Genomic DNA, 25,984 nt, shown 5'->3' on the forward strand with positions numbered 1-25,984 from the left:
ATTACTTTTTAGGCGTTTGAACAAATTTCCTTCACATGATATAGCAACATTAATAGGTAGTCAATTTCTACATTCAAACATCTGTTAACAAATAAACAAGGGTTGATGTACACAAATTAGCGGCGGATACTTTCAGGCTTCAACAAAACAAACTAGGAAACATGGCTTCTCTCCATAATGCACACTAGAAATGTTGTCCCTATGGTACCTTGGCGAGATAGAATTATAGCACAAAAAGAATAAGCTGAATCAAGAATTTCCTTTCTACAAGCCAGATGTATATAGCCACTCTGGAGATACGTGGCACTTGTTAGCTCTCAGAACGACTCTGGCTTTCAGGCTGCGGCTAGCTTTCTTGAGTACACGACATACATAGGGTCTGACCGTCCAGGGTTTGGAGATATATCTACAGCCTAAAGCAAAGTTAGACAAAATCATAAGAACTCGAGAGTGGGAGAGTTATTCTCCTGAATCTGACGAATATGTTAATTCACGAAAACAATAATCCTCACGAACGATCTTGTTTTGAAGAAACTGGGAAAAAAGGCATGGACATGGAGAACATCGAATATTGTAACTTAATTGGGTAGCCCAGAAATTCCGTGATTAATGCAAAATGCTAAACAAATCCTGTTTCAGATAGCATATTATGATTCTTGGCCTCTTTATCAGCTGGTTAGTCTACGAGCTAAAATGATGCAATCACTTGTGTTAAAGGGAACTTCCAAGGCAGGCTAACAGGTTTCAGCAGTACTGAATTTAGTACCTGAGGCGGTTCAAACCCTCCAGCATAATGGAAGTAGGATCCAACAATCATGGCATGATCTGCATCTCCAGTTGATGTCCATATAGAAATTGCTTTTGTCCAGAAACAGCGGTTGGAAAAACTGGTACACAAGCACAAGTCAAGAACTTAAGATCCATGCAGCAGAACTCTCAAAACACAGGCAATTTTTCAGATTATACCTGACAAAATCATTTAGTTTTAGCAAGGTAATACGGACCTTACCTCACAACCAGAATCTAATAGTTTAAAGATTGGCTTGGCTAGACAGTCCAAGTTAAAACATATCAAAATCTAGTAGTAATTAACATAAGCTCACCTCATTATGGCAAGTCCACCTGGTTTAAGGATGCGAGACATCTCCTTAAAAACCTCAATAGGCTTGGTGAGGTAATCAACACTAACCTGCAAGATGTACCATACAAAAGGTCTATTACAAGAAAGGGACAACAAAGACCAACCTATTACTTAGCGTGAGTAAACCCCATAGATTCGTACAAATATAAACATAAAATTTCCAGGAAATTAAAATTCCATTGGTCAAGGTGTTTAGCGCACGGTTGTTTGGTTCAGTTTTGAGGAATTATACAAGCTTAGCCAGGTTTGCAGTCATGTACAAGAGAAAAGAGGCAAAGCAACCCCTAGAGATGGACAAGTCAGCACGCATGCGCACAGCCGCACACACAGAGTGCCAAAAGTATCAGAAGAATCAACTGATGATTTCAACTCAGACTTGCTTAGCCTGCAATGGATTTTAGTTGCTCAATATAAACAGAAAATCAAGGAGTTTATCTCTATAATTAAGTTTGTGATACTGCTAATCTAGATGGAGACCAGACAGACATGCACATAGAATGTGGCAAACAGATATAACAGGGAACTTGCATAAAAGTCTAGTTAAACATAACGTAAAGCAATTAGTTGTCGGTGATGGCCAAGACAGAGTACTTAGGAAAACGGAACGTACCACGTTTGTGATAACATCAAAAGTATTGTCTTCAAATGGAAGTTTCGGGTTAACATTCAAGTCTTGCACAATATATTCTGTCAGAACCTACAGTGAAATTGCGTCAAGATGGCAACCTTTTTCGTCTCATCAGAGGGTAAAATGACGTTTAAGTTACATATAACAGTGTTGAGAAAAATTCAAGGCAACTGAATTTTGCACTGTATGCATGTCATATCTCTCTCTGATAATAACACCTCAAGGGCAAATCTCTCTCTCTCTCTCTCAAGAAGAACCTGATTGAATAAGAAGAGTGGGCATGAAAGGAAGCTAAAGTCATATTTAACATCTTTCTAACTAGTACCCCATTCCTTTGAACACAGTGAACAACTGGGCCAAACTTTAAGTTTTGCTAACAAAATTAATAATGAACTCACAGGATTCCGCTTTAGCTCTTCGTCATTCATTCCCATCCCTACAATGCGGTCTTGCTTATACCCTTTAGGGTAATGGCTGACCTAGATAAATATAATATCAGAATTATGACATGAGATTATGCTCAACAAAGTGTGTGAAGGATGGTAAGACTTGTCTCACCCAGCTGCTGCACATGTCAAGGACAGCCACTCCAGGAGTATTACTAGGAGGCAGAACTTCAGAGTAGTATTTAGTCAGTGCAGCTATAGCTGGGTCATCTATATGCGTCACAAATCTCGGTGTATCATAGAAATATGAATCAGATGACCTGAAAATTTGAATTTCATCCAAAAGTAAGCGAAAAAATTGTCCAAAACATGCAGTGCATGGCATCATTCTGAACTGGCACCATAATTAAGCTTAATCAAGGTGTATAGCAGCTAGACAGTTAATCATCATCAAATTTCCTTAGTCTGTTTGCTATAGTAATCAGACATCCTCAACCAATTAAGCAAGTTTAAGGTGCTGCTTCTGATTATGTTTAACCAACTTCTGGGTTCAAGCTTAAACCTCAAACAGAAGGGGCATGTTAAGCAGAGCAAACCAATTTTGGGTTCTGGTTTTTCAGTATTATGGAGATGAACTATGAGCTGTAATCAGAATAGAAAAATCAAGTTCATTTTCAAGTTTTCTTTTCTTCAAAAATCAGCCCAAAAGTGCCCAGCATTTGAATGTTCCAAACATATATTTCCTGTACTCAAACATATTTTTCTAAAATCATTTTTTACTTTAATTACGAATTTTTTACCATTTATTCTGAGGGCCTAGACAAAAGAGCATTTAGCTCGGTTCCTTGATTACGCTACTTTTACACACAGCTGTCCAAAAATAAAAGAAGCTCTAAGTAATTTACTCATCAAAGCGCTGGAAGTCCTCTTCTTTAAAGGGAAATTGCTCTGGCCAGTCCACATTCTTCAGCACCTTAATATTAAAAGCAATAAGAGAAAAGATGATTGAGCATCAATAAGCAAAATGACTTGAATTGAGCAATCAGCAGAAAGAAGCATAAAATTTTGGAAACTAGAAGTGTATTGCATACCGTGCTATGGTCGAACATCATAACACAAAACTTAGCAGGTATATATAGGGATTGATTAACAGTTCTACTTCTATTACTACACAGAACACCAAGGCATGAAGGATCCCAAAATAGGAGTTAACAAATTTATCGAAGTAGGATCTTTAGAAACAAAGGCAACCAAGGACACTATGAAAAACAATTTGAAACACCAAAAAGGACGAAATTTTCTCTAATTCAAGGCGAAACATCTAGCCCCAAAGTTCATGAGAACCCCATAACCAAATTCTTGGATAAATGAAAAAAAATCACCAAATGGCCAACCATTCGATCAAGAAATAATTATAATTCGAAATTCAAATGCAGTCATTCTCCAGAAATAAAAGTCAGGAAAAGAATTGACGGCACCGCAAAATTTCAAGAATAGGAATGTTTACCTCCTCAATAACACCCTTTTGCCTAGCAGAAGCTAAGAAAGCCTTATCACCAAGATTACCAGCCGTACTCATCCACTGTGACCAAAATGACGCTCCTAATCCCAACGCCACCCTCCTGTTTAATCTACAACCACTGTTATATTCTGTATTTCTTCTCCTAACAATTCTCACAAGACCAGGAACATAACCCGTTTGACAAAAGCAGGTGACTGAAGTACTGTTAGTCGTTAATGGTAAAGACTGATAAACCCCCGCCAAATTTGGTAGATTCTGCTGTGACTTGGTGCCGAAACGATTAGCCATAGTTTTCCTTCACTGCTACACCCAATTGGCTGAAAATATAGCAATGGGCCTAAATCTTTTTTTTTTTTTTTTTTAAGTTTGGGAAAATTAATAGGGCTCTTCTGATATCATAGATTCTGTTGTTGAAGGACTAATTCCTTGGCTAGTGATGTCCGTCGCCTTTACGTGGCTGACGTTCTATCGCTGTGATGCATATTTAAATTCATATTTATTTTGTGATTTAAAAATAATCAATCAAAGGGTGCATTATGACTTGGATACTACTTTGTAAAGCTGCGTCAACTCTGTCTTTTAGTGTCACTTCTATTACGTGTGTCAATAGGGTCTTGTGGGCCGGGTCTTGAGAAGTGTAAATTTGGGTCACACAGTAAAACAGAGCTTTCGGGCTTTGTAACCCAGACACGAGTGCAATTTGCAACGTTCAGGTCCCACTCACAAAGAAGTTAGAGCTTCGGACCTAATTCGAATTTGGTCCAAACTTATAATTAATTCATAATTATATATATTTTTCATATAATTAATCCATAGTTACATATTATATGCATATAATATTTATTTTATTTTTTTCATTATATGTAAATTATAAATTGTGTATGCAACATATAATTATTAAACAATATACATCATTATAAATAAAAAAAATACATACTTATATGCTTAATTATTTGGGCGAGACTTTATCTGGGTTAAGCCTCGTTGGGTCCAAACTTGACTCACAATTTACTTGAGCCTAATTTTGAGGCCCAATTTCACTCCAACTGAATGACATATGAGGTTCAGTTCTAACTCTTTTGGGCTGAATTCCGGCTGGTTTGGTCCTAATTTTTTTTTTTAAGAAAAAAAAATTTAGTTATGAGTGCTCACAATTGTTTGAAGTTCTTATTGCTTTAAATTGAGAAACAAATGGAATGTAATGCGTGCCCACAAGTTAGCTGTATCAGATATAAAGGAATGTCATGTCTTGCATAAATGGAATGTTATCAGTTTAGTTTAGAGGGAGAGAGAGAGAGAGAGGGGGGGAGGGAGACCAAGTGCTAGGCTTAAAATGACAGTGGCAAGTATCAAAGTTCAGGCCACCAGCCAAAGGCCTGGTAGTCACCGCCAAGCAATTAAGTTTTTATGAGGTGAGAGGCAAGGGTTGCAAGGGTTGAACTCTTGCCTCTCACCACTAATTTGCTAATATATGTGGCTGTCTTCGTTGGTTTTCTTCGACGGAGTTTTTACTCTCATCGATTTTTCCGTTAGAATAGATTAGATTATAATAATGTTATCGTTGCAAAAAAAAGAAAAAGAGTATGAAAGTTCAGTTTTAATTACCTCAGCACATTTCCCATAGGAACTAGGAAGCCTTTTTTCCCTTTTCAAAAGAAAAGGGACATCAGAAATGACTTAAGATAACTGGTTTAGAATAGTAAGTTTTACATCAAAATCAATACATTATAGCCATATATATATATATAGGAGAAGAAAGTGTTGGGAGCGGCTGAGTAAGAGGGGACGTAACTGCAATGGTTTGATAATCGATGTTTGAACCAGAGAGAAATGTCACGGTACTTGTAATGATCTTCTAGAATAACTCAGTTTTAGCGTCCTGTCCGATCGAGTTGATATCAATGAGGATTCTTGCCCTTTTCTTTGGCTACAAACTTTGTAACAGCATTTGTGCCGGATCATACTATTTTTACGGTGCATGCATGTAACTAGATCTTTTTTTTTTTTGGCATTTTGGATGCATGTGGTGGCACTAACCTTTGCGAAACAGAAAAGAGCTGGATCTCTGGACGCCTTAGCCATTATCAGCCACGGCCGGAATGGGATTCTGGTCCTCCATTGCCATTTGGTGGAAATGCCATCCTCTATAAAGGACATCTTCTTGTGCAGTGCGTCTTTTGCATCCTTCTTTGGTTGCCAATGAATAAGGTGGTTGATGGGAAAGTGCAAAGAAGGCTACCCTTTTTGGACTTGGATGTACAACTAACAGCCCTCCTCCGTTCAGTGGCAAATTTGTTGATCTAGGAGGAGGTTACTTTTGTTTTCTCTGCCGGGCCAATGTAGCCGGAGATGGAGCCATGGGGGAACTTTCAGATTCTAAAAATATGCGAGGCCGTCTACTGGTCTGTTTCCCATCGTAAAACAACGAAGGTTCCCGTTCCCCTGAATTGACTTGGGCTCTCACCTATTTAGCTGTGGAACATTTACCATTGTGGTAGAGATTGCGAACATGTTTTCTTCTTCTCTTCATGCGCAAAACGCTAAAAGCCCTCCAGCATGAAAAGTTGCTATTTTTATTAGTTTTTTTAGAAAAATTTACAATTGTGGTTTGATATGTAACTACATGTAAAATAAAAAGTGATAGAAAAATATTCTTTTATGAAAAAACAGCAATCCAAAAAGTGATAGAAAAATATATTTATCAAAAATGCTTTTATGAAAAAACAGCAATGCCTTGACGTGTTTCTAATTCTTATTGCTATAGGCCAAAACTTCCCACCAAATACTCTTTTTCTAGTGGAAAATCACGTATACTATAATATATACAAACAAAACATTATTATACTCTAATTAAGTAACGAATTTTATGAAAGCAATTACGAATCTTATGATATTGAAACGTCAGCAGAGCTAGTAACAGAACAATTAGTTTACAGCCAGCAGCATATTCTAATCAAAGTACGCTGTGTCTACGATGAGGGGCAGGGACGGTCATCCGTTCGTAGCCAGGATTTAGTCATAAAAAATTGTATGATCCAAATCACGTATTGCACTTCGATTTTTATAAAAAATTGTATGATCCAAATCACGTATTGCACTTCGATTTTTATAATATGTGTGGGACACACAAAATTTTATTCTAAAATTACGCGTTATTCAACACAAAATTACACCATATGTAAATAAAATTACGCGACGTGTAAAATACACAAAATCACCGGCCGTTCCCGCCTGTGGTCCAATTGGATCCCGGATTGGACATTGAAAGGCAATATAACAGTAGAGTAGTGTCTTAAAATGCTTGCAAGCTAGCACCAACTAAATATACAATGTGCAAGTCGAACCAAGAATCCCACGTCCACGTCTACTGGGCTAAAAGCGTAGGTTCTTTACATAATTGCATCTTACTCTTTTTAGGTGATTAGTACTTGCAAAGCATGAATCATACTTTGAAAGTAGTAATTATCTCCCTCTGGAAGATTGGTAAGTAAAAGGAAAGGATATCAGAACAGAAGCTAACTAGAAGTTACAGTAACCGGTTTAGAACATCAAACTCAATACACTAGGAGAAGATTCTTGCATCTATAATATTTCAGTTTTAGCATATCATGCCCAAGTTGATATCAAAGAAGATTCTTGCACTTTCTTTTTGGCCACAATTAAACTTTTGTAGTAGTGGCATTTATGCTTGGATCATGGCTGCCCCGACATTTTTCCATCACGTTTTAATGTGCCTTATTTGGATTCTATTCTATGGTGCGAGAATGTAGGCCTTGTTGGCCAGCAAGTTTTTGGTTAAGTTTGTCTGTTACAAGTTTTTTAACAACTTTAGATACAGTAATTTCAAAAAACTTTTCAAAAATTTTAAACTATACGCTTCAACATATTCAAAAATTTACATATTTAAAAAAAAAATTTTACAACTTCTAAAGTAAGTTACAGTAAAATTTTAAACAAACACCCAAAAAAATTTTTAAACTGTTCAAACAAAAGCAATGAATTTTTAAAAATTAATCGATTTTGTTTATGCACACCATTACTAGTATATGATTGAACTTAATATTATTTGACTTTCATTGTTCACGAGTCAATTGGCATGGTGTCTTGAAACTTCGCATCTTAAAGTCATTTTTCGTAATTTTACCATCCATAAAAATGTTATTGAGAAAATCACCAGTCTTTGGGTTGGTGGTCACCATTAAGCCATTTAAGATTTGGTGGGATGGGAGGAACCCTTGCCTTTCACCAATTATCACATTAAGTCGTTTTTTAAAAAATTCAAAACGGGTTCAGTCCCCACTAGCCTCTTAGATCCAATTGGGTTTTCACTTAAATTAGGATAGTATAGGATTCTATAGACAAAGTGACAATTGATTATATTTTTCAATCACCTTTTTATCTTTCATATATTAAAAAATTATATATATATTTTTTATAAAAACTTCAAAAAATGAATAAAATCTCATTTGATTTATACCTTGCCAAATAATCTATAGCCTACATGAAAAAGGCAAATTGGACCACTATGATGAATCTTAACCTATATGAAGTTATGAACATCTTTAATTCATAGGAGCCTAGTCACGTGACATACATGATACCTTTTTTCCCTTGTTTTTTGGGTTGTAAACATCTACCTCGAAGAGTAGGAAAACCTATTAAGATCAAACTCGTAGACGGGACAAATAATCACAATAATCATATCATAGTTTGATTGAACCTAATGACAGCTGTATCCCAATCAATTTATGAATAAACGTAGGCAATTGTACCTCCTCCTCCTCCTCGGACAAGGGGCAGACCGTGAGCAGTTAATAGCTATGATTTGATCAAAAAATTTTATGCGATCCAGATCACAAGTTGTGCATCAATTTTAACACCGTATGTGGGGCTCGTAAAATTTTATACTAAAGTTATACGTTGTGCAAACAAAATTACTCCGTGTGCAACCAAAGTTACGAGCTATTAAAAATGGCTAAAACCGCTGGGGATGATTGCACCTGTAACCGTCCGTGCCTCTTGTCCCTCTCCCTCACATCCCCATCCTGAAAATAAAATAAAATAAAATAAAAAATAACTTTTTATGTGGTATCAATATATATACGAGCCGATTTAGATGCACGTCACACGTGATTTTAACACTTGCAGTATAAAATTAAAATATTTTGTTGTTGCCACGTATGTTTTGCGTGCCTCAAACAGCATTACTCGCTCAAATGTGTGATTATATAAATGGTAAAAGACTGGTTGATTCCTAATTTTGGTTGCATTTACGTAAAGCAACAAAGTTGACCTCACATAGTTGTACTGTGTCGTTTGATTATTACAACATGAAATTGATGTCCAATGTGCAGGAAATGTCCCCAGGTCGTTTGGGTCATGGGGTCTCCTTTCTAATAATTCGTGTTTGTTTTTTTGCATGCTTTGATGTCATCATGTTATACTTTTACTTGTTTTTTTTTTTTTTTTTTTACAAAATTGTAGCAGCAGTACTTCTCAATGCTAATGATAGAGCACAAAGTAGTACGGCTGTAGAGCATCCAACCGGATTTCATTTCTTTTTTTTTTTTTTCTGGGTAACAATTATGATGCAACAAACCCAATTTGTAATTTTGTCTTGGAAGGGGTTGGGGGCTAAATTCTGGCAAAAAACCATATGTTAGATGCTGAAAATTTGTATCTACAAGAACTTTGAAAGTGGGCTAAGGGAAGAATTGGGAAGAATTTTCTTTCTTTCTTTCTTTCTTTAAGGGGGAAAAATTGGCTGTAATTTTGCAATCCTCTCTTCTATGCGACGATTCTCTCCAATTTGTTCCAAGACTTGTCCGCGCACGCATAGTATTGCCCATTTGCATTTTGAGCATAATTCCTGGGTCAAGACACCCTGATTTTCAATTGCACTTTGTCCCTGGATGAAGATTTTGAATATTTTAAATGTTTACGTCAATAGCTCCAAAAATTGTGTATATAGTATGTATGATGGAATAAAAGTTTTAAGTAGTATTTAGACTATGAGTTGCGTAAGTCATTTAAACCAAAAAAAAAGCTTAAAAAGTTGCTTAACTTATTTGCAGACATATACCGGTAAGCTTGTTTGGTGATGGCCACTTTGGGTAGTCATTAATCTTTGAGAAATGTTTATCGGACTCAATTTTTTGTTAATCGCACTTTCACTATCATTTTTATGTATTAAATTATGAAAAATCATTCAAAACCTTTCTCACATTTTGTAAAATAACTTTTTTTCATCCTTTACTTTTAAAAGTGTAATTTTACGTCCTTTACAAATTCATATTGATCAAATTTAGTCTCTATATAGGTTTTTGACTAGTTTTTGGCTGGAATCTAGCATGTGCCTTGCACATGGTCATTTTTAGGGGTACAATTGTTAAATATATTTCACATAATTTGATTCATAGTCCATCATATTTCACAAAATGAATTTTTTTGTCCCTCACATTTCACAAAATAAAATTTTTCATCCCTCACACATTGCAAACTGAAAATTTTCATCTCTTATTGATCATATGTACGATAATCATTTCTTATTTTTGACTATTCACACACACACACACACACACATATATATATATCTATTTGATTTCACATGAACAGTACGAATAGCATGTAATATATCTCTATTCAATTTCATCTGAATAAATTAATTGTAGTTGTAAATGAAATCAAATATAGATATGTTACATGCTATTCGTACTGTTCAGGTGAAATTAAATAGATATATACATGGATTAAAAAAAAAAGAAACTATTTGTACACATGATTAATGAGAGATGAAAAAAATTCATTTTTTTAAAAATGTGAGGGACGAAAAAATTTATTTTGTAAAATGTGAGGGATGAAAAAATATGTGAAATTTGACTTGACAGTTTTGTTTCTAAAAAATGATCACGTGGAAGACACGTGGTATATTCCAACCAAAAACTAGTTCAAAACTTAGGTAGGGACCAGATTTGATCAATATGAATTTGTAAGGGACGTAAAATTACACTTTTAAAAGTGAGGGACGAAAAAAGTCATATTGCGAAATGCGACGGACGTTTACCGTCTTGAATGATTTTTCCTTAAATTATATGACAAACCAAATAACGAAAATACAATTAACAAAAGTAAGGTGCGATTAATATTTCCTTAATCTTTAACCTTTGCCAAAATAGAGCCAGCGATAACCAAATGAAGCAAATGCACATAAAGAAAAACGAAGGCCTTATCATAGTGCATCCCTTTTTAGGTTTCCCTTTCATCCACCCACTCGAAAGATATTCTATTCAAAGTTACTATGCAGTACCATCCCCCATCAAATAAGCAAGAAACTCAAGTAACAAATGCACATTTGACTTTACATAATAAATAATATCTATACAATATATAAAAGGAGAATAACATATTATGTATGTGTGTAAACATACAGTATCACCTTTAATTATAAGGGCAAATTGGCCCCAATATATTCCAAAAAAAAAACTACGCACAATCAAATATTACAACTTTCTCACACTAATAATACACCATACATTTTATTGAAAAAAAAACACACATCTACATCTACATCTACGGTGTGCCAAAACACTAGTTTCAGGATTAAGTGTCATGTAAACCAATGCCTATCTCGACCTTTAAATTCTATGGACTGGAATTAACCTGGCGCTCTGATTTCTTGGTCATGAATACTTCACAGGGATCCATGTCATATTCTGCAACTTCTTCTTCTTCTTCTTCTTCATTTTTTAGCCCCTCTCGGTGCAACTTACGCACGATAATTGCAATTTGCATACAGTCCCAAGAATTTTTCATGCAGGTATCAACAACCACTCAAAACCATTGAGTGCACAACTCATCATTGCTTCCAATGCTAACTGTATCCATCCCATTCCTATCTTTATCACCAAAAAACAAAAACAGTAAGAACACTATAAATACCCCATGATGCCAGCCTCTTTCCTTCCCCTTCCTCCTCTCCTCTCCTCTCCTGTCCTCCCGTTCTGTACTTCTAATTCCTAAAGCTCTAAACTCCTCCATGCCGTTCAATTTCACGATCTCCTCCTCCTCCTCTGGCAAGACTGATACATGATAAATCACTCACGCACAAATAAACGATTATCCACTTCATCCCACCTCATCTCCACCACACTCCTCAATCAATTCCTGACAAATATATCCACATCCTCTCACTTTCAGTAACCACAAAAGAAAAAACACGGCCCCCCTACTTCCCAGAAGAATTAGCACGACAAAACAAAGAAAATACTACTACGACATTCCAGAAAAAGGAGAACCGTACAATCATCAAAATGGATCATCTCAAATTTGTAATATCAGCCAGTGAGGCTGAATCAGTGGCCCAATCGTTAGGTTTCCCCTCCGTCCTCCACCTCCTCCCCACCTTGGTTCAACCGGCCCAGTCCCTTGCTCGTCCTCCCATCTCCAAATTCCCCGTCGGGGCCGTCGGCCTCGGCTCCGACGGCCGCGTTTTTATAGGCGTCAATCTCGAGTTTCCTGGTCTCCCCTTAAATCAATCCGTCCACGCAGAGCAGTTCCTCTGCAACAACCTCGCCGTCCATGGCTGCCCTCGCCTCATTGCTCTCGCCGTCTCCGCCGCCCCTTGTGGCCACTGCCGCCAGTTCTTCCAAGAACTCCGGGATTCTTCCTCTCTCCAAATCCTCATCACCTCCGACCACCCAAATCAAAACTTTTCAAAATCTCCCCTCCCCTTTAAGCCATTGCCGGAATTCTTAACCAACCCATTTGGCCCCTGTGATCTGTTGGATAAAGAATCTCCCCTCCTCCTCGAACCCCATAGCAATGGGCTATCTTTTGATACCTCCCGAAAACACGCAAATTTGTGCAATGGATATTCAAAAGAATCCGAACTTGATGGGAACTTTAAAAATTTAAGCAATGGGTTTTACGGAGACTTGGAAGAAAGTGAGGCCCTTCTGAGGATAGAAGCATTGGAGGCTGCCAACAAGTCACATGCACCGTATAGCGGGTGCCCATCCGGGGTGGCCCTGATGGATCCCGAAGGGAAGGTGTACAGGGGATCATATATCGAGTCTGCAGCATATAATCCGAGTTTGGGGCCGGTTCAGGCTGCACTGGCGGCGTATATAGCTTGGGGAGGAGGTGGATACGAGAGGATTGTGGCGGCAGCTCTGGTGGAGAGGGAAGGTGCTAAAGTCAGTCATGAGGATACTGCGAGGTTGCTGTTTAAGAGGGTCTCACCTAAGTGTGAGTTTAGGGTGTATCATTGCTCTTCTGTTGAGAATGGATGTAAAAAATCTTCAGAATGATCTGAGGTAGCAAATAGTATTCAGGGTCGATGTTGTGATTGAATTGCCTGCAATTGTGGATTTTGTACGTCAGATATCTCTATCGGAAGTGAAGGGATGAGTCAATAATATTTGAGAATCTAATAAGTTCTTCGTTTCTATAAATTTTTGTTTTTGGTGTGTGTGTGTTTCCTGTTTTCATGGCATCCTAGTTGCATAGGCTATATGTGTATCATTGCAATTGCTATGTGATCTCTTCACTTGAACTCGCTCCTACTCCCTGCGCTTATGGATAGTGATCCCAATATAAACTAGAGTTTCGAAGGAATAGAATTTGAAAAAGCTTAGCATCTGCTGATTCACAGATCAATCCCGGATGACAACTGGTGCGGCCGTGCAGGTATAGCCGTACAAGTAAAGCATGACTCTGTTATTATTGTCTGCGGACCAGTTAATGTTGTTTGAGGTGTATAATTACTAAATAATTAGTAATTTTATTATGCTTATGAGGAGTTGTGGGATAATTTGGTTGGAGGTAGAGCAGTCTGAGTAGGATCTCCACTATCTGAACTTTTACAAAGCTAACTATTTGTGGCAAGCTGAAGTGGACAAATCCACCACTTTTTGTATATGAGATGAGCTGCAAAATCCTATCTATAACTTCACAGTAAGCCCAGTAACATATTTTCAGCTACGCAGAAAGCAGAAAGCAGGGGACAAAGATGAAGGAGGAAGAGTTAGTGGTGCTGGTGCAAATTGTTGTTCTAAGACGATACAAAGTTTCTGCACCCCACTCTTGGCCACTTGACAACATGCATAAAACTCATTTGACTGTCTTCTAGCCCTTGCAACTTAAAGAAGCAGCAGGAAACAGTAATTAGACAGTAAGAATGGGCTGAAGGAGTGGATTTTAGGAGATATGAATGCTGTAGCTTTCTCCGGGTTGAGCACCTTGATTTTGAAGTGCAAGAAAGTTCTGGTTAAGCTGTCAATTTTTCGAGGCTATCATTGAGGAGAGGAACCAGGTGGCTTTTGGACACTTTTCACATGAAAATGCTCTCCTACCTGGTTCTACAACCACCCAAAACCAAAAGAATGTGGGTCAAAGAAGTGCTAGAATCCGTCACGTTTCTGTTTGGTAGGTACCATGCATTTGCAGCGCTTCTTTTCCACCAACATTGTTCGAATCAAACTCCGGTGTTACACTAAAGTAAACAACTCCAAATCAAGATTTGATTAAACTAGCCATTTGTGAGTTTCGCGGTAACTTGTGTGGAATTTCTTCGTGCAGATTCCTAGGTGCCGTGTGGGGCTTTTTTGACACTTCGACTGGGAATTCTTACCCGTTATGCAATGTTTAAGGTGGTGATGCATGGTTGACCGAGTAAAGCGTATGGGAGGCATATGAAGGTCCTGGGAAGCCCTCTAGTTATAAAATGCTACTCGAATTTCTTTTTTGCCAATTAGGTCGATTGATGGTCGAGCTTGACTAAATCAACATCTGGCCTGGCGTTTAATAATATATGTGTGCTATTTAGCATATTCTTTGCTCTAGAATTGTAGTGAACGCAGAATTGCAGCGTGTACTAATGAATTCTCTCTCTTTCGCACGCTTTTCTCTGCATTCTGTACATGTAGCTGACTTTGCTAAATCTGTCCCAACATTTGGTGGTTGGAGGCCGGACCCGATCCGGACCCCGCTGTTTGTATTAGAAAAATATTTATGCTGATGCTACTACTATTTACTTTATATATTGCTGTTCTGCTTTGAACATATAAATGGTTTTAATGTTACATTTTCACAATCTTGAACCTTTTAAATTGAAGGAGAATCTGATTTGTTACCATAAAACACTCCATCAGCTTTGAATATGGGTTTTAGCATTTGATCAGAAATCGTTCCTCAAACAGAAAAGATGAAGGGGAGGCATATTCGTCAAAGATGGCAATGGCTCAGCGACAATGGGGTTGTCCTTTAAAACAATCCGAAATTAAAAGCAGTGAAATGGATAATTAGATCAGCATATTGCAGGATTTATAGATTTTATTTCAACTGTTTTCGTTGTTGGCATATATAGATATATATATTTTGGAGAGTGAAAGAAGGATACAGTAATGCCTATTTACTAATCAACCCCGTAATCAACAACAGAAGCAGAAGTCGTCAATTCTACAGTCTCAACAGCATGCCATGTAAGTAGGAGCATGCAAGTAATAGATTTTCATTCATGTATCTACATACAGTATTATTTTCCCAATTGATGAGAATGAGTATGAAACAGAAGGGAGGGTTTCCCTGATTTCTGGTAAAACTGCTTGATCCAACACCAATTATAAAACTGAACCGTGGATTTTCTCAATACTGCAATTCCCAAGATCTTGGAACCACAAACTGAAATTACAATTTGATTGTTATGCAACGACGTATACGAGCTTTATTTACGAAGATGAAGAAAAAGAAGCAGCAGCAGTCTCCATTAAATCCAGCCTCGTAGGCCCTCCAACACCTTCGTTCCCATACACGTTCAAATCTTCAGTCATCCTAAACGCCCCATGCACCACCACCGCCGCCAACCCCACAGCAACGCCCACCACCACGTTCAGGGTCGTGCGAGTCACCAACAGAACCACCGTAGAAATGGACAGAATGGTCAGGACCACGCGTTCATCCACAGCATACCCAAAAACGACGATCGGGTCATCGCGAAGGAAATAGAGGAAGAGCCACGCAACCATCAGGACGGTGAAGACGATGAGCGAGACAGGGTGCCATAATAAGCTGAGGAAAAGCACAAAGAGAACGATCATGGCATAGTTCATGTGGAAATATGCCACATTGGTGTTGATGCGCGAGAGCGAGTGTTGGAAGCCGTCAGGGAATGATAAGGAAGAGAGCATTTCTTTCCATGGGCGTCTTTTGCCAAGATCTGATCTGACTCTGTCCAATCGGTCGGCATAGAAGTCTGATGTGGGGATTGTGCCGTACATTGTCGTCATCTTCTTGAAGATTGGAATAGAAATTAACTTCCGTGGTGGGAGAAGAAGAAGAGGCCGCGGGGTTGGCGATGGAAGGAGTTACAGGTTCTTGACATTAATTTCAGGAGGAGAGAAGTGAAAAAGACAAGCAAAAGTCGAGGAAGTTGTTTTTGTTGCACCTAGTGAGTCATGATTACAAGTGCAAAGTTAATTATCCGACTTCGTCAACGGTAGATTATGCATTAAAAGGCACATTCTAGAAGGATTACCACCGTCAAATGCACGATGCCAATATAAACTTTCAATGCATAACCTTTGACAGAGCATTTTCCCTAGGGAAAAAAAAAAAATGTACTACTACTTCATACATATTACCTCCTAAATTGTTCACTTGAGGTATCGTATTCTTGCGGAATTGTCTACCATGTCATTTGCAAGGGCGAAGATTTCGTTTAATGAATCAGGAGAATCTCTGATTCACAGCCTCGACGAATTTCCTTTTTAGCTCTTTCCAAATAGTGACAACGTTTTTCGTTAACTTCCATATTGCTGCATCCTACGTTTTTGAGGGAAGTTTAGTGATCTAGGTGAATATCTGACTGAACACATTAAAGCCTTGACAGCATAAACAGTAGTACGATCCAAAGGTATCATGAAAACAATTATCTGAATAATTTAGGAGCATATCCAACTCTTAACTTGAACTCTAAAATAGGTATAACACCTCAAAATCTGTATATGATGGACCGTGAGAATAATGATAGCTCTTAATACACAAAGAACTAACTGGTGGACGGATACATGTCATTGGAGGTAAGTTACAGAAAATCTCGGAATACGTTAGACAGGAAATCTATGCAGTTGCTTAACCCTGCTTGATCGATGGTGGTACTTCTCCTCTCATTACCCTCCAAGGGCCACCATAGAACTTTGGTTTCATCAGAGGCACTGCTTCTCCTGGATGATCTTCCCAATATTTCTCCTGTTTAACAAGAATGTGCATAATTGTCCATATTCAAGGAGAGGAGCTTCAATTTCAAAAATAAACCACACACATAAGCCCTCAATTCGACACGGAATCAGGAAACAAAAAAAAAAGGTTTTAGTCCAGAAAAAAAGGCAATTCCAGTGTTAAAAAAGTAATGGGAGTAGGACATCAGTCCACTCAAGGCAGTAAAACACCTACGATCACGCCTCTCAAAGTTCCCAGTAAACATAGAAACCCAATAGGAAGCCATAGCAGGTTGAAATCTACACGACCAAACAGCACGTTATGTACGAAGCTCCTCAGATAGTTTTATGGGTAGTAAGCTAATCTAGCTTGCACATTTTGTTTCACATTGCTCCAACCTATTCCAAGACTCATGTATGAGAAATGCTTAATTCTGCTCAGAAGAGTCCACAAAGAACACAAATGTCGTGGAGGAAAGCATCACCATGTATCTTTTATTACGATAAAATGAGTGCCAAAAGCCAAGCAATTTGAGAAGCGAAGCACAAGAAGACCAATGGTACCCACAAAAGTTCATAGCATGCATCAAGAATACCTTATATAGTTGCTCGGTAATAGCTGATCCAATAACCCCCGTGTAAAAGGCAAAAATGTAGAGTGTGACAAGGGGAGTGAATGATTTGGGACGCCTATATGGCTCCAGCATGTCCCAGAGAATCGTCTTTTCCCACTTGTAATACAAATAATCAGCATACTTTCTCCACAAATAGCTTGCCATCCTCAAAATTTCCTGTCTACCACCTGAAAGCTACACGGGGGAACTTCCACTTACCACAAACGAAAGGAAAGATAGTTTCAGCACAAAAATGTAAAAACTGAAAAGAATCATATTATCACGATTTTTTTTTTAAAAAGGTTCTTTTCCACCATTTAGCAGCAAAAAAAAGGGGGGGGGGGGGAAAGACGGGGGCGATACATAAACTACTCGAAAGCCTTTGGTGCAAGTGTTCGTTAAACGGTTACCCTTCGTTCGGGCAATTTAACAAACACTTAGTCAGCTTAAGAAATTCAGAAATAAGTGATTCAGCAAAACATATCAACACGCAGGAAAAGATGAATACTTCTCAATGGGTCACCAGAATTTTACATAATCAAATCACTCATCGTGTCAAAAAGGCAAATTGATACATTATACCAGACACAAAATGGTGGAACACTCAAATAACAGAAGAAAAAATGGTAATTGTTCGACTTACAGAGAGAGAGAGAGAGCAGAGAGCGGCCAATTGTTGACACCACTGAGTGCTGGAAGAGAAAGCTGCTTCTGTCGCGTGAACCGTGAACACTACTACACTCGGATCCGTGGGAGCTCCATCATTTGCCCCGTTTAGACTTTAGATATGGTAATGAAGCCTTGTGAGTTTCAGACACGTGGCTTAGTGCAAATTCAGTGCAACACAACTGCGAAGCCCAGATTACAAAATGGGCTCAGTGAATCATGCGAGCCCAGCCCAACATATTTATATTAATTTTTTATTTTTTTTCACTATCAGCGTTGAATGAACGATAACTGTATAAAATTTGAATTTAAAATTTAATTTTTACACATGTGTTATGAATCCAACGGTGACAGTGTATGCACTGCCAGTGTATATAAAATTTTACTCTTTTATTTAAAGAAAAATTAAGGAAAGCATGTCATGTATCAACAAAATTAAACCTCATTGCAGGATCAATGGACACTGGCTGTTCTGAAACTAAAATAAAGTACTCCACCATTAAACATTATTGTTTGCATTTTAGTAGCTGCCATGAAATAAGGTATACCTTTCTATTGAATTCAGGAAAGCGTCTCATTACATTGTGCCAAGAATTGCAGTGACAAGAAATGCAGCTTGAATACTGCAGTTTACCATTCTTTAAGCAATATACATAGATAATCGGATAGCTGCTGACAAATATTTAACACTTATTAAAAAATGTGGTCCTATGATGAAGATCCAGCGACTTTGTCCTTTGCTGTAGAAAGGCTTTCAAGATTGAAGTCTCCCACGCCTGTAGGAGGGCCAATGCTGCAGCGAGCTGTGTTATGTAGTTGAATGGCATCCTTTATTTTCTGAAACTGCAAAGAGCATGCAGATGATTGGAAATTACTTTCAATCATGTACACCACCATGTTACAGAAACTCAGTTCATTCCTAAACCATTCATGTATGCTTAATAAAAGTTAATTCACCATCCTAATTCAGCCAGGTAGCAAGGATTATATACCCTTCAATTCTGCTCAACAGCCTATTCCAATTTTGGAACCAACAAAGGAAATTCACCAGGTAACTTTACTCACTTTGGCAAGGGAACAAGAGAAGGATTCCAGCTGTCCATCAGCTCCACGGTAGAAGTGGAAATACGGGAGAACTTTAACGTTCAGATTCTTGCACATGGGCTTATTTTCATCGAAATTGACTTTCAGGAACAAAATATCAGGATGTTCCTCAGCAGTCCTGCAGAGCTGGTTAGAGGTCTAAACAAATCAAATACATTTGCTTGGAAACAAAATCTCCAGGCCAAAATGGTAATGCATGAATGAACTATAACCCATAACCACCGGGTCAACAAAACAAAGGCAAGGCAAATCATTTCAAGTAACCATCAGGAGATAGGAAACTCTTCATTCAGAGATGTAACTTCATACCGTACTAGTAACAACTCTGTGAACTGAATGCACATTGATTTGGAAAACTCTAGCAGCTCATCTGTTTTTCCCCCAGATGAAACCAACAAGAAGATAGGTCATCCCAACATTAGGATCTGTCAACCCCACAAGTATGCTCCTAGCTCTCAAGCCTGCCATGAGCACACGAATTCTCATGGGGTAATGCAAATTCCAGGTTAATAGCGTAGAAAATGCTTCTGCATCAATGCTAAGGAGAAAAGTCTTCTGATGGAAGGCAGAGAGAAGATATTGGTTGGGCACAGATGGTTTGCTTTCTAGATTTTGAGCTCGTGAACCAATGATAGGTGGTTGTCTCCAAGTGAAGGAGAAGAGAGTTAAAAGAGAGAGTCAATTTCTTCACCGCCATACTCATGTCAGAATTATGCAGTTTCCCAAAATGAACAGAAATTTTCCTACTTGCATTTCTTTAAGAACCAAACATAAGAATACTATTTTTCACAAATAAATCTTTTCCCATTTTTGCACAAAAATCATATGTCGAAAAGTTCAAGGTTAAAACGAAAACCTTAAGGGATCAATAAACTGACAAAAGCAGAAGAAAAACAACTGAATTACACACATCTCTGAAGATAATGATATTACTGACTGGAATATTCAACCAACAAAATGAAAACTTTAATCACCTTGGGAAATAGTGCTCGGCAGGACGCGCACCATGTTCCATAAAATTCAACAATGACTAGCTTATCTCCAGCCTGACTTAAAGCATTCAAGAACTCTTGTGTCGAATGTATGTCAATCATATTTGGTCCTGCATTTTTTTCCCACCACTTTGGCTTCTCTGTTTCGGTAACAGCAGCCTGTACCTGAAGTAATGCAGTCAAATAAAATAAGAGCACAAGTGAAGCACCAGAATATAGTCAAAACATAATAGCGATGCAAAATCAATAATGCAGGATGGCGTCAAGAGATTAAGATGTTCTTCCAAGAAACATAAGTCGGTTATGAGGTCATGTGACAAATTTGTCAACTAGGGAAGTGAACAAAAGAGGAAAAAAACATTCAATAACCAAGATGGAGTTCGAGAAGGCGGTCAAATCTTATTCTCCTTTCCCTTTTTTGCCCCTTTATTGGTCATCTTCACTTTCTACTAAAATTGAGACACTTTCAAAATTGAACGTGAAAAGCTAAAATGTTAGTTTCTTTATAATGAACAGAGATTCACACCAATCTACTAAGAGCAACAGGCAGAAAACCTCCTGTAATTACTTAAAATTTACGTAAAAGGCTACTAGACTACATTCTTTTCACTTATGTCACATTTTTGAGAGCCTGATGAAACAAGAACTTGATGATTAAATAGACAACGGTACATGTATATCAGTTGTCCTACAGGACTACAAATTTTCAAGGATCTAGTGAGCAGTTCCCGCAAAAGGGTCCTGAAACCCCGCTAAAAGACCTCGTGGATTGAAACCATAGCAAAGAAGACTTGAGCAAGAATTCTATCACCTATTTCATCCATTAACCAACATACTAGCTCCTCCTCGCTACCCTCCTCCCCTCTTGGCGAAAGAGAAGTACTACATCAATTTCATCAGACAACAATAATCAAAAGCAATTCGGGAAAACTATACTCCAGGAGAAGAAGAAGAAGAAAAGATAAAATTTATTCAAGCGTTCATACTTTACTTCGTTCTCTCAGCCCAAGAAAGAATTAGTCTTAATTTCTGACAACTAAATCAAACCCGAGTTAAAAATAAATAAAAACAATAAAGTTTCAGTCTTTACCTTAAAAGATGTCAATCGCCTCCGAGGTTTAAAGCCAATTTGCGGAACAAACTCTTCAGTAGGTGGCGAAGACACTGAAGAAGATATGACCCTTTTACAAAATCTCCGGTAGGGTGGTGCTAGAATTGGCTGGGAACAACTCGAAGGAAATGAGGTTAAGAATGATGACGAAGAGAAATCCAATAAACCCCCAGACAATCTAATCACAACAGCCATGGAACAGAAAAACAAGAATTATGTGGAACTTTTCTTTGTCTTCCCTTTTCTCGATATGGTTCGATTCGAAATTCTTCCGGGATATTTAAACTTGAGTACTTTTGCCGGTCACATCAACAGAAAAGGCTGTAACATAGGAGCCATTGGGGGGTGACGGGGAGGGAATTGATTTTTGTTCAGCTGCTTCCGGGATGGGGAGAAGAGACTTTGGACCAGTCCGGGGTGTAGTGTATTATTTGTGTGAACCAGAACGTACCATGAAAAGCTTTTTCACATCTTATTTAAAAGATTTTTCGTATTGGTTACTATAGTCTAAAGATGGCTGTGTTTGGATGCATCCTATTTTTGTTGTTTAAATTTGCCACCAAAAAAACTTTTGTACACTTTTGTTTTTTTGAACGCTAAGCAAGGCTAATTGCTTGCAATTTCCTTATTTTGTTTTCATTTCATGTGTGAATATTCATGGATTGAGAGATATCCAGTCCTTTTCTTCTTGGAATGAATGAGCTACTATTCGCTATTTTGCATTCTGAAAAGGAATTTGTAACCGTGATAATAAAATTTTAGACAGCAGTAGTCCAATATAGGTTATTCATAAAAGCTTTTTCTCCGCAGAGATCGCAAAATTATGTTGCATTAAGCATGTAATGGCACCATTATTCGATTAGACACACATCCGAAAATTATCTTCGGATTTAATTGTCAAAACATAAGGGAAAACAGGCATTTTCGCTTCGGCCTAATAGGGATAAAGCATGTACTAATAAATAATGAACCAAAAAATTTTTACTTTTTTTTTTAACTCCATATACATCAAATTGTTATAATACATTTTTCTACAAAAATTTTATAAAAAAAAATTCAAATGGGCTTTTAGATTTTTACAGAGGTTGAATTGCTCGGTATAGGATGTGCTCATGTTACTTTGGAATTGCCACGAAAATGAAGGTTAAATGTTCACATCGCCTCCACATTTATGAGCTCCATAGTCCATCATACCCCGTCAAAAAATACTTGAGATTGTTGAAGCGTCTGGTGGCAGCTTGGACAAAAGAATTGCATCCTTCCAAGTATCTACCTTCGTTACTTAAATTATATATGTCCAAATTCCTTTGTATACCCTTCAGGTGCTAACCGATTCTCTTTTTTTTCTTTTTGTCGACGGAGTGGGTGTTCGGATTAATTCTTACGGGATCCGCTAATCCCACTTCGACTTGAGAGAAGAGACCCCTTCCCCCCGAACATGATAACCGCTGGAACTCGAACCTTGGTGGGAGAGCTGGTCAACGACTTCCAAGGGGCTGTCGTGACCAAACGAGCTGCCAGAAGGGGCGCTAACCAATTCTCCGAGACAGACAAATTTAGCAAAGTTTATTGACACTAAGGGGTATTTATGATTTATCTCCACCTCCATACATACTTCTCAGAATCCTTGCTCGTGTGGAACTTTGGGAAGATTGAAGGATCGTTTCTTTTCATCAGACCACCAAGAACCAAAGAAATCACACTCCGTAATTTGAAAAGCACCGAAAAGAAGCGCTTGCACCAAGCTTGGGTTAGTGTGTTTACTAGGGCGCAACTGAAATTTCAGAAAGAACGAGATTTCCTTGTCCTCTGATGCATTTTATGGCTTGAAATATTGACACAGGAGCTCTCGAATTTTAGACCACTTGATCTAGTTTTAGCTGATCCCTCTAAAAATCCCTTTTTTGTTGTAATAATCATCAGGACTAATGCATTATGTCGCGTATTGCAGTGTATAATTCCAAAACATGCAAGGATATTAAAGCAGTGAACCAATTATCAAAAAGTATAATCCACTGCAGAATTTCTCTGCATAGAAACCGCAAGAAGAACAGCATACACAATATCTAAGGTCCAAATGCTACGTCCGTTCTTATATAAGCTGCAAGATGGACACAAACACATTATGAATTGGGAGAGAATAGCAGCAAGTGACCAACAGATTGCCTATCACCTCAAAATCAACTGTGAGCTGTTGGCGCCTACTGAGTTTGAGCATCACTGCAATTACCTCTTCAGACAGGCCCCGCCATCCTGACCCATGAGTTTCTTATATAAGAAAATGAACACTGCAGGAAGGATAACCACCTCCTCCTTGATACTCCATGTTGGTATGTAAACTAAACAATTCAGTGGCTAGGCAAAAGAATTGTCCGTGGAAATGATAACGTCCCATTATTTGGAGCCCCTTGTATGTTCAGAATCGTTGTAACCAAGTTATATATCTGAACATTCTCAAAAGATGGAACTTTGCGTCCCCTTGCAAACTGAGGTCCATGGGCGATAAAAATAGTCCTCATTGAGAAAAATGCGTTATCATAACCATGTGCTCCTCCGCATTCCTGCTTTCTCGATTTTGTCTGCTCCACCTTAAATCCTTCCTCAATCAGACCAATAATGGGTGGAATCCGGTAGCTGTCCCAGTAATGCAGCCTACTCGGCAACTCCTCCTTGAGATAAATTTTCAATCTGTTCCCATTCCCAACCTTATCAGACTTCAGTCCCTCATTCATCTTAGCTACAACATCCTTAACAGAAGTTCCTGATGGTGGGCGAATTGCAAGCAATGGGCTATACGACTGAACCCACTCCTTTGGAATTTGAATCCATGGAGCCAAATCATCTAAAAATATCAACTTCTTATCACAAGTACCAACCATCCCATGATCACCAACCATGATGATATTCACATCCTCGAAAACCCCTCTTTTTTCCAAACCATCAATCAACCTCCCAATCAACTTATCAATCCTAGCAACAGCTTCTGTAATATCAGGGTCATCAGGCCCAACCTTATGACCCTGATGATCAGGGTCCTCAAAATACAATGTCATAAAAACAGGCATATCATCACTAGGCAAATCAAAGTACCTTAACACAGCATCAACTCTATCTTCAAAAGGCACAGAACCATCATATTGCATACAACAATTAGCAGGACAATTCCAAGAACCTTTATGTACCTCAGAACCAGGCCAAAAATATGTTGCAGCTTTCAACCCGTGATTAGCCACAGTTTCCCATAAAGGCTCCCCAAGCCACCACTTGGGCTCATGACTGCTCATACTGAAAAACTCACCAGTTTTAGGATCAGTAAAATAATTGTTGATAATTCCATGATATGCTGGGTACAAACCAGTGACAATTGAGTAATGATTGGGGAAAGTTAGAGTTGGAAAAACCGGGATCAGACCCGACTCAGCTTCAGTCCCATTATTTATCAATCTGTGAATATTTGGAGTATCGGTCTTGAATTGGTATCCAAACCTGAACCCATCTGAGGAAACCAAGAGAACAACCGGTCTTTTTATTATATTAAGCGGACGGGAGACTTCAATATCGGGAGGCGACGGTGGTAATGACGATGAATGGGAGGCGTCGAAGAAGAGGTAAGCAAAGGCTATAGCCGCAGACAGAGCTATACAAGTTGAGAGGACGAGAGAGATGAAGAGCACTGTTTTAGCTGTGGCTTTGGGTGTTGTGGGAGATGAAGAATCTGTGCTCAACGACAGCAACGCTGTGGTTGAGATTTGTGGGTCTTCGTCTGCTTTTCCGGCGGGATTTTGGGTGAGTATTTTAATTTTGCCCGAAGGTAAAAGAGAGAGAGATTCTGTATCCATGATCCTGATAATATTGCGTTGAATGGACCAAGAAAAAAAAGATACAAGATGCTGTGATCTGGGTTGTATCTACATTATCAAAACAATGGGATTCTGAACGAGTCAAGAGATGCCAAAGATTGAATCTTGGTGTAGGTTTTGATGAAATTTAGCTTTGAGGCTTTGATACTCTTCTTCTCCCTTTCAAAGTGGAAGTGTATAAAGGGAAGATGTGAAGATGCGAAGGAGAGAAGAGGGTCAAAGAGTGGAGTGGGAAGAAGGAAAGGGTATGTTGCTGGAATTGGTTAAAAGAGAGCTGTCGGAGGAGAGCTAGGAAGCTGACGGACGGACGGACGGTTTCCCAAAGTTGGTGGTGGGCTGGTGAGTATTCCCAATTGGATTGTTTCAATATCAGATGATGATTGGTGTGGTTTCGGCTATTGGAAGGCCCGCGATTCCCAGCTTTGGAGTTTGGACTTGGAGGCCTTGGCCTGTTTCGTTTGACGATTGACACTTTGATTCCAGTTTTGTGTGGGTCTTGAACTGAAGGTCATTTAAAAAAGTGTTTTTGAATGAAGGTTATTATTAAAAATAAAAAAAATGTCTTAGGTAATTCATAATTGCCTAACCTTGCTTAATTTATAGTATGTCTTTTAAAGGCGTGATATTTAATTCATCATTGGGTATTAGGTAATTCATCATAATTGTCTAATCTTGCTTAATTTATATGTCTTTTGAAGGCGTGGTGATGTTTAATGGCTTATTACATTTAGCTTTTTCTTTTATTA

The 25,984-nt window shown here is 38.3% G+C and overlaps 4 protein-coding genes and 1 long non-coding RNA gene across 6 annotated transcripts; 1 reads left to right on the plus strand and 4 right to left on the minus strand.

Annotated features, from left to right (window-relative positions):
* Nucleotides 1–15: 15 nt before the first annotated feature.
* LOC113691748 (uncharacterized) lies at nucleotides 16–4,143 on the minus strand. Of its 2 annotated transcripts, XM_027210043.2 has the most exons (8): nucleotides 3,663–4,140; nucleotides 3,061–3,128; nucleotides 2,328–2,475; nucleotides 2,168–2,248; nucleotides 1,752–1,838; nucleotides 1,104–1,189; nucleotides 767–887; nucleotides 16–413 (listed from the first exon to the last, which is right to left on the minus strand). In XM_027210043.2, the coding sequence occupies exons 1-8, from the start codon at nucleotides 3,963–3,965 to the stop codon at nucleotides 336–338; spliced, it is 972 nt and encodes a 323-aa protein (XP_027065844.1). In that variant the 5' UTR covers nucleotides 3,966–4,140; the 3' UTR covers nucleotides 16–335. The 2 variants fall into 2 exon arrangements, with proteins under 2 accessions (XP_027065844.1, XP_027065845.1); XM_027210044.2 differs by lacking the exon at nucleotides 1,752–1,838 and having other exon boundaries at nucleotides 3,663–4,143.
* Nucleotides 4,144–11,276: 7,133 nt separating this feature from the next.
* LOC140003942 (cytidine deaminase 1-like) lies at nucleotides 11,277–13,129 on the plus strand. Its single transcript, XM_072052763.1, has one exon. The coding sequence runs from the start codon at nucleotides 11,987–11,989 to the stop codon at nucleotides 12,983–12,985; it is 999 nt and encodes a 332-aa protein (XP_071908864.1). The 5' UTR covers nucleotides 11,277–11,986; the 3' UTR covers nucleotides 12,986–13,129.
* A 2,003-nt stretch (nucleotides 13,130–15,132) lies between these two features.
* Nucleotides 15,133–16,807, minus strand: LOC140008436 (uncharacterized). The gene is made up of 2 exons (XR_011815819.1): nucleotides 16,316–16,807; nucleotides 15,133–16,119 (listed from the first exon to the last, which is right to left on the minus strand). It is a non-coding gene; the product is annotated as an uncharacterized lncRNA (long non-coding RNA).
* A 1,892-nt stretch (nucleotides 16,808–18,699) lies between these two features.
* LOC113693942 (thioredoxin-like 2, chloroplastic) lies at nucleotides 18,700–21,833 on the minus strand. Its single transcript, XM_027212731.2, has 4 exons — nucleotides 21,358–21,833; nucleotides 20,250–20,432; nucleotides 19,237–19,401; nucleotides 18,700–19,014 (listed from the first exon to the last, which is right to left on the minus strand). The coding sequence occupies exons 1-4, from the start codon at nucleotides 21,571–21,573 to the stop codon at nucleotides 18,880–18,882; spliced, it is 699 nt and encodes a 232-aa protein (XP_027068532.1). The 5' UTR covers nucleotides 21,574–21,833; the 3' UTR covers nucleotides 18,700–18,879.
* A 1,540-nt stretch (nucleotides 21,834–23,373) lies between these two features.
* On the minus strand, nucleotides 23,374–25,713 carry LOC140008437 (uncharacterized). The gene has a single exon (XM_072052764.1). It carries the CDS (start codon nucleotides 25,215–25,217, stop codon nucleotides 23,727–23,729), a length of 1,491 nt encoding a protein of 496 aa, XP_071908865.1. The 5' UTR covers nucleotides 25,218–25,713; the 3' UTR covers nucleotides 23,374–23,726.
* Between the last annotated feature and the right edge of the window lie 271 nt (nucleotides 25,714–25,984).

The sequence above is a fragment of the Coffea arabica genome, chromosome 6c, assembly GCF_036785885.1.
Source record: "Coffea arabica cultivar ET-39 chromosome 6c, Coffea Arabica ET-39 HiFi, whole genome shotgun sequence".
Taxonomy (NCBI): domain Eukaryota; kingdom Viridiplantae; phylum Streptophyta; class Magnoliopsida; order Gentianales; family Rubiaceae; genus Coffea; species Coffea arabica.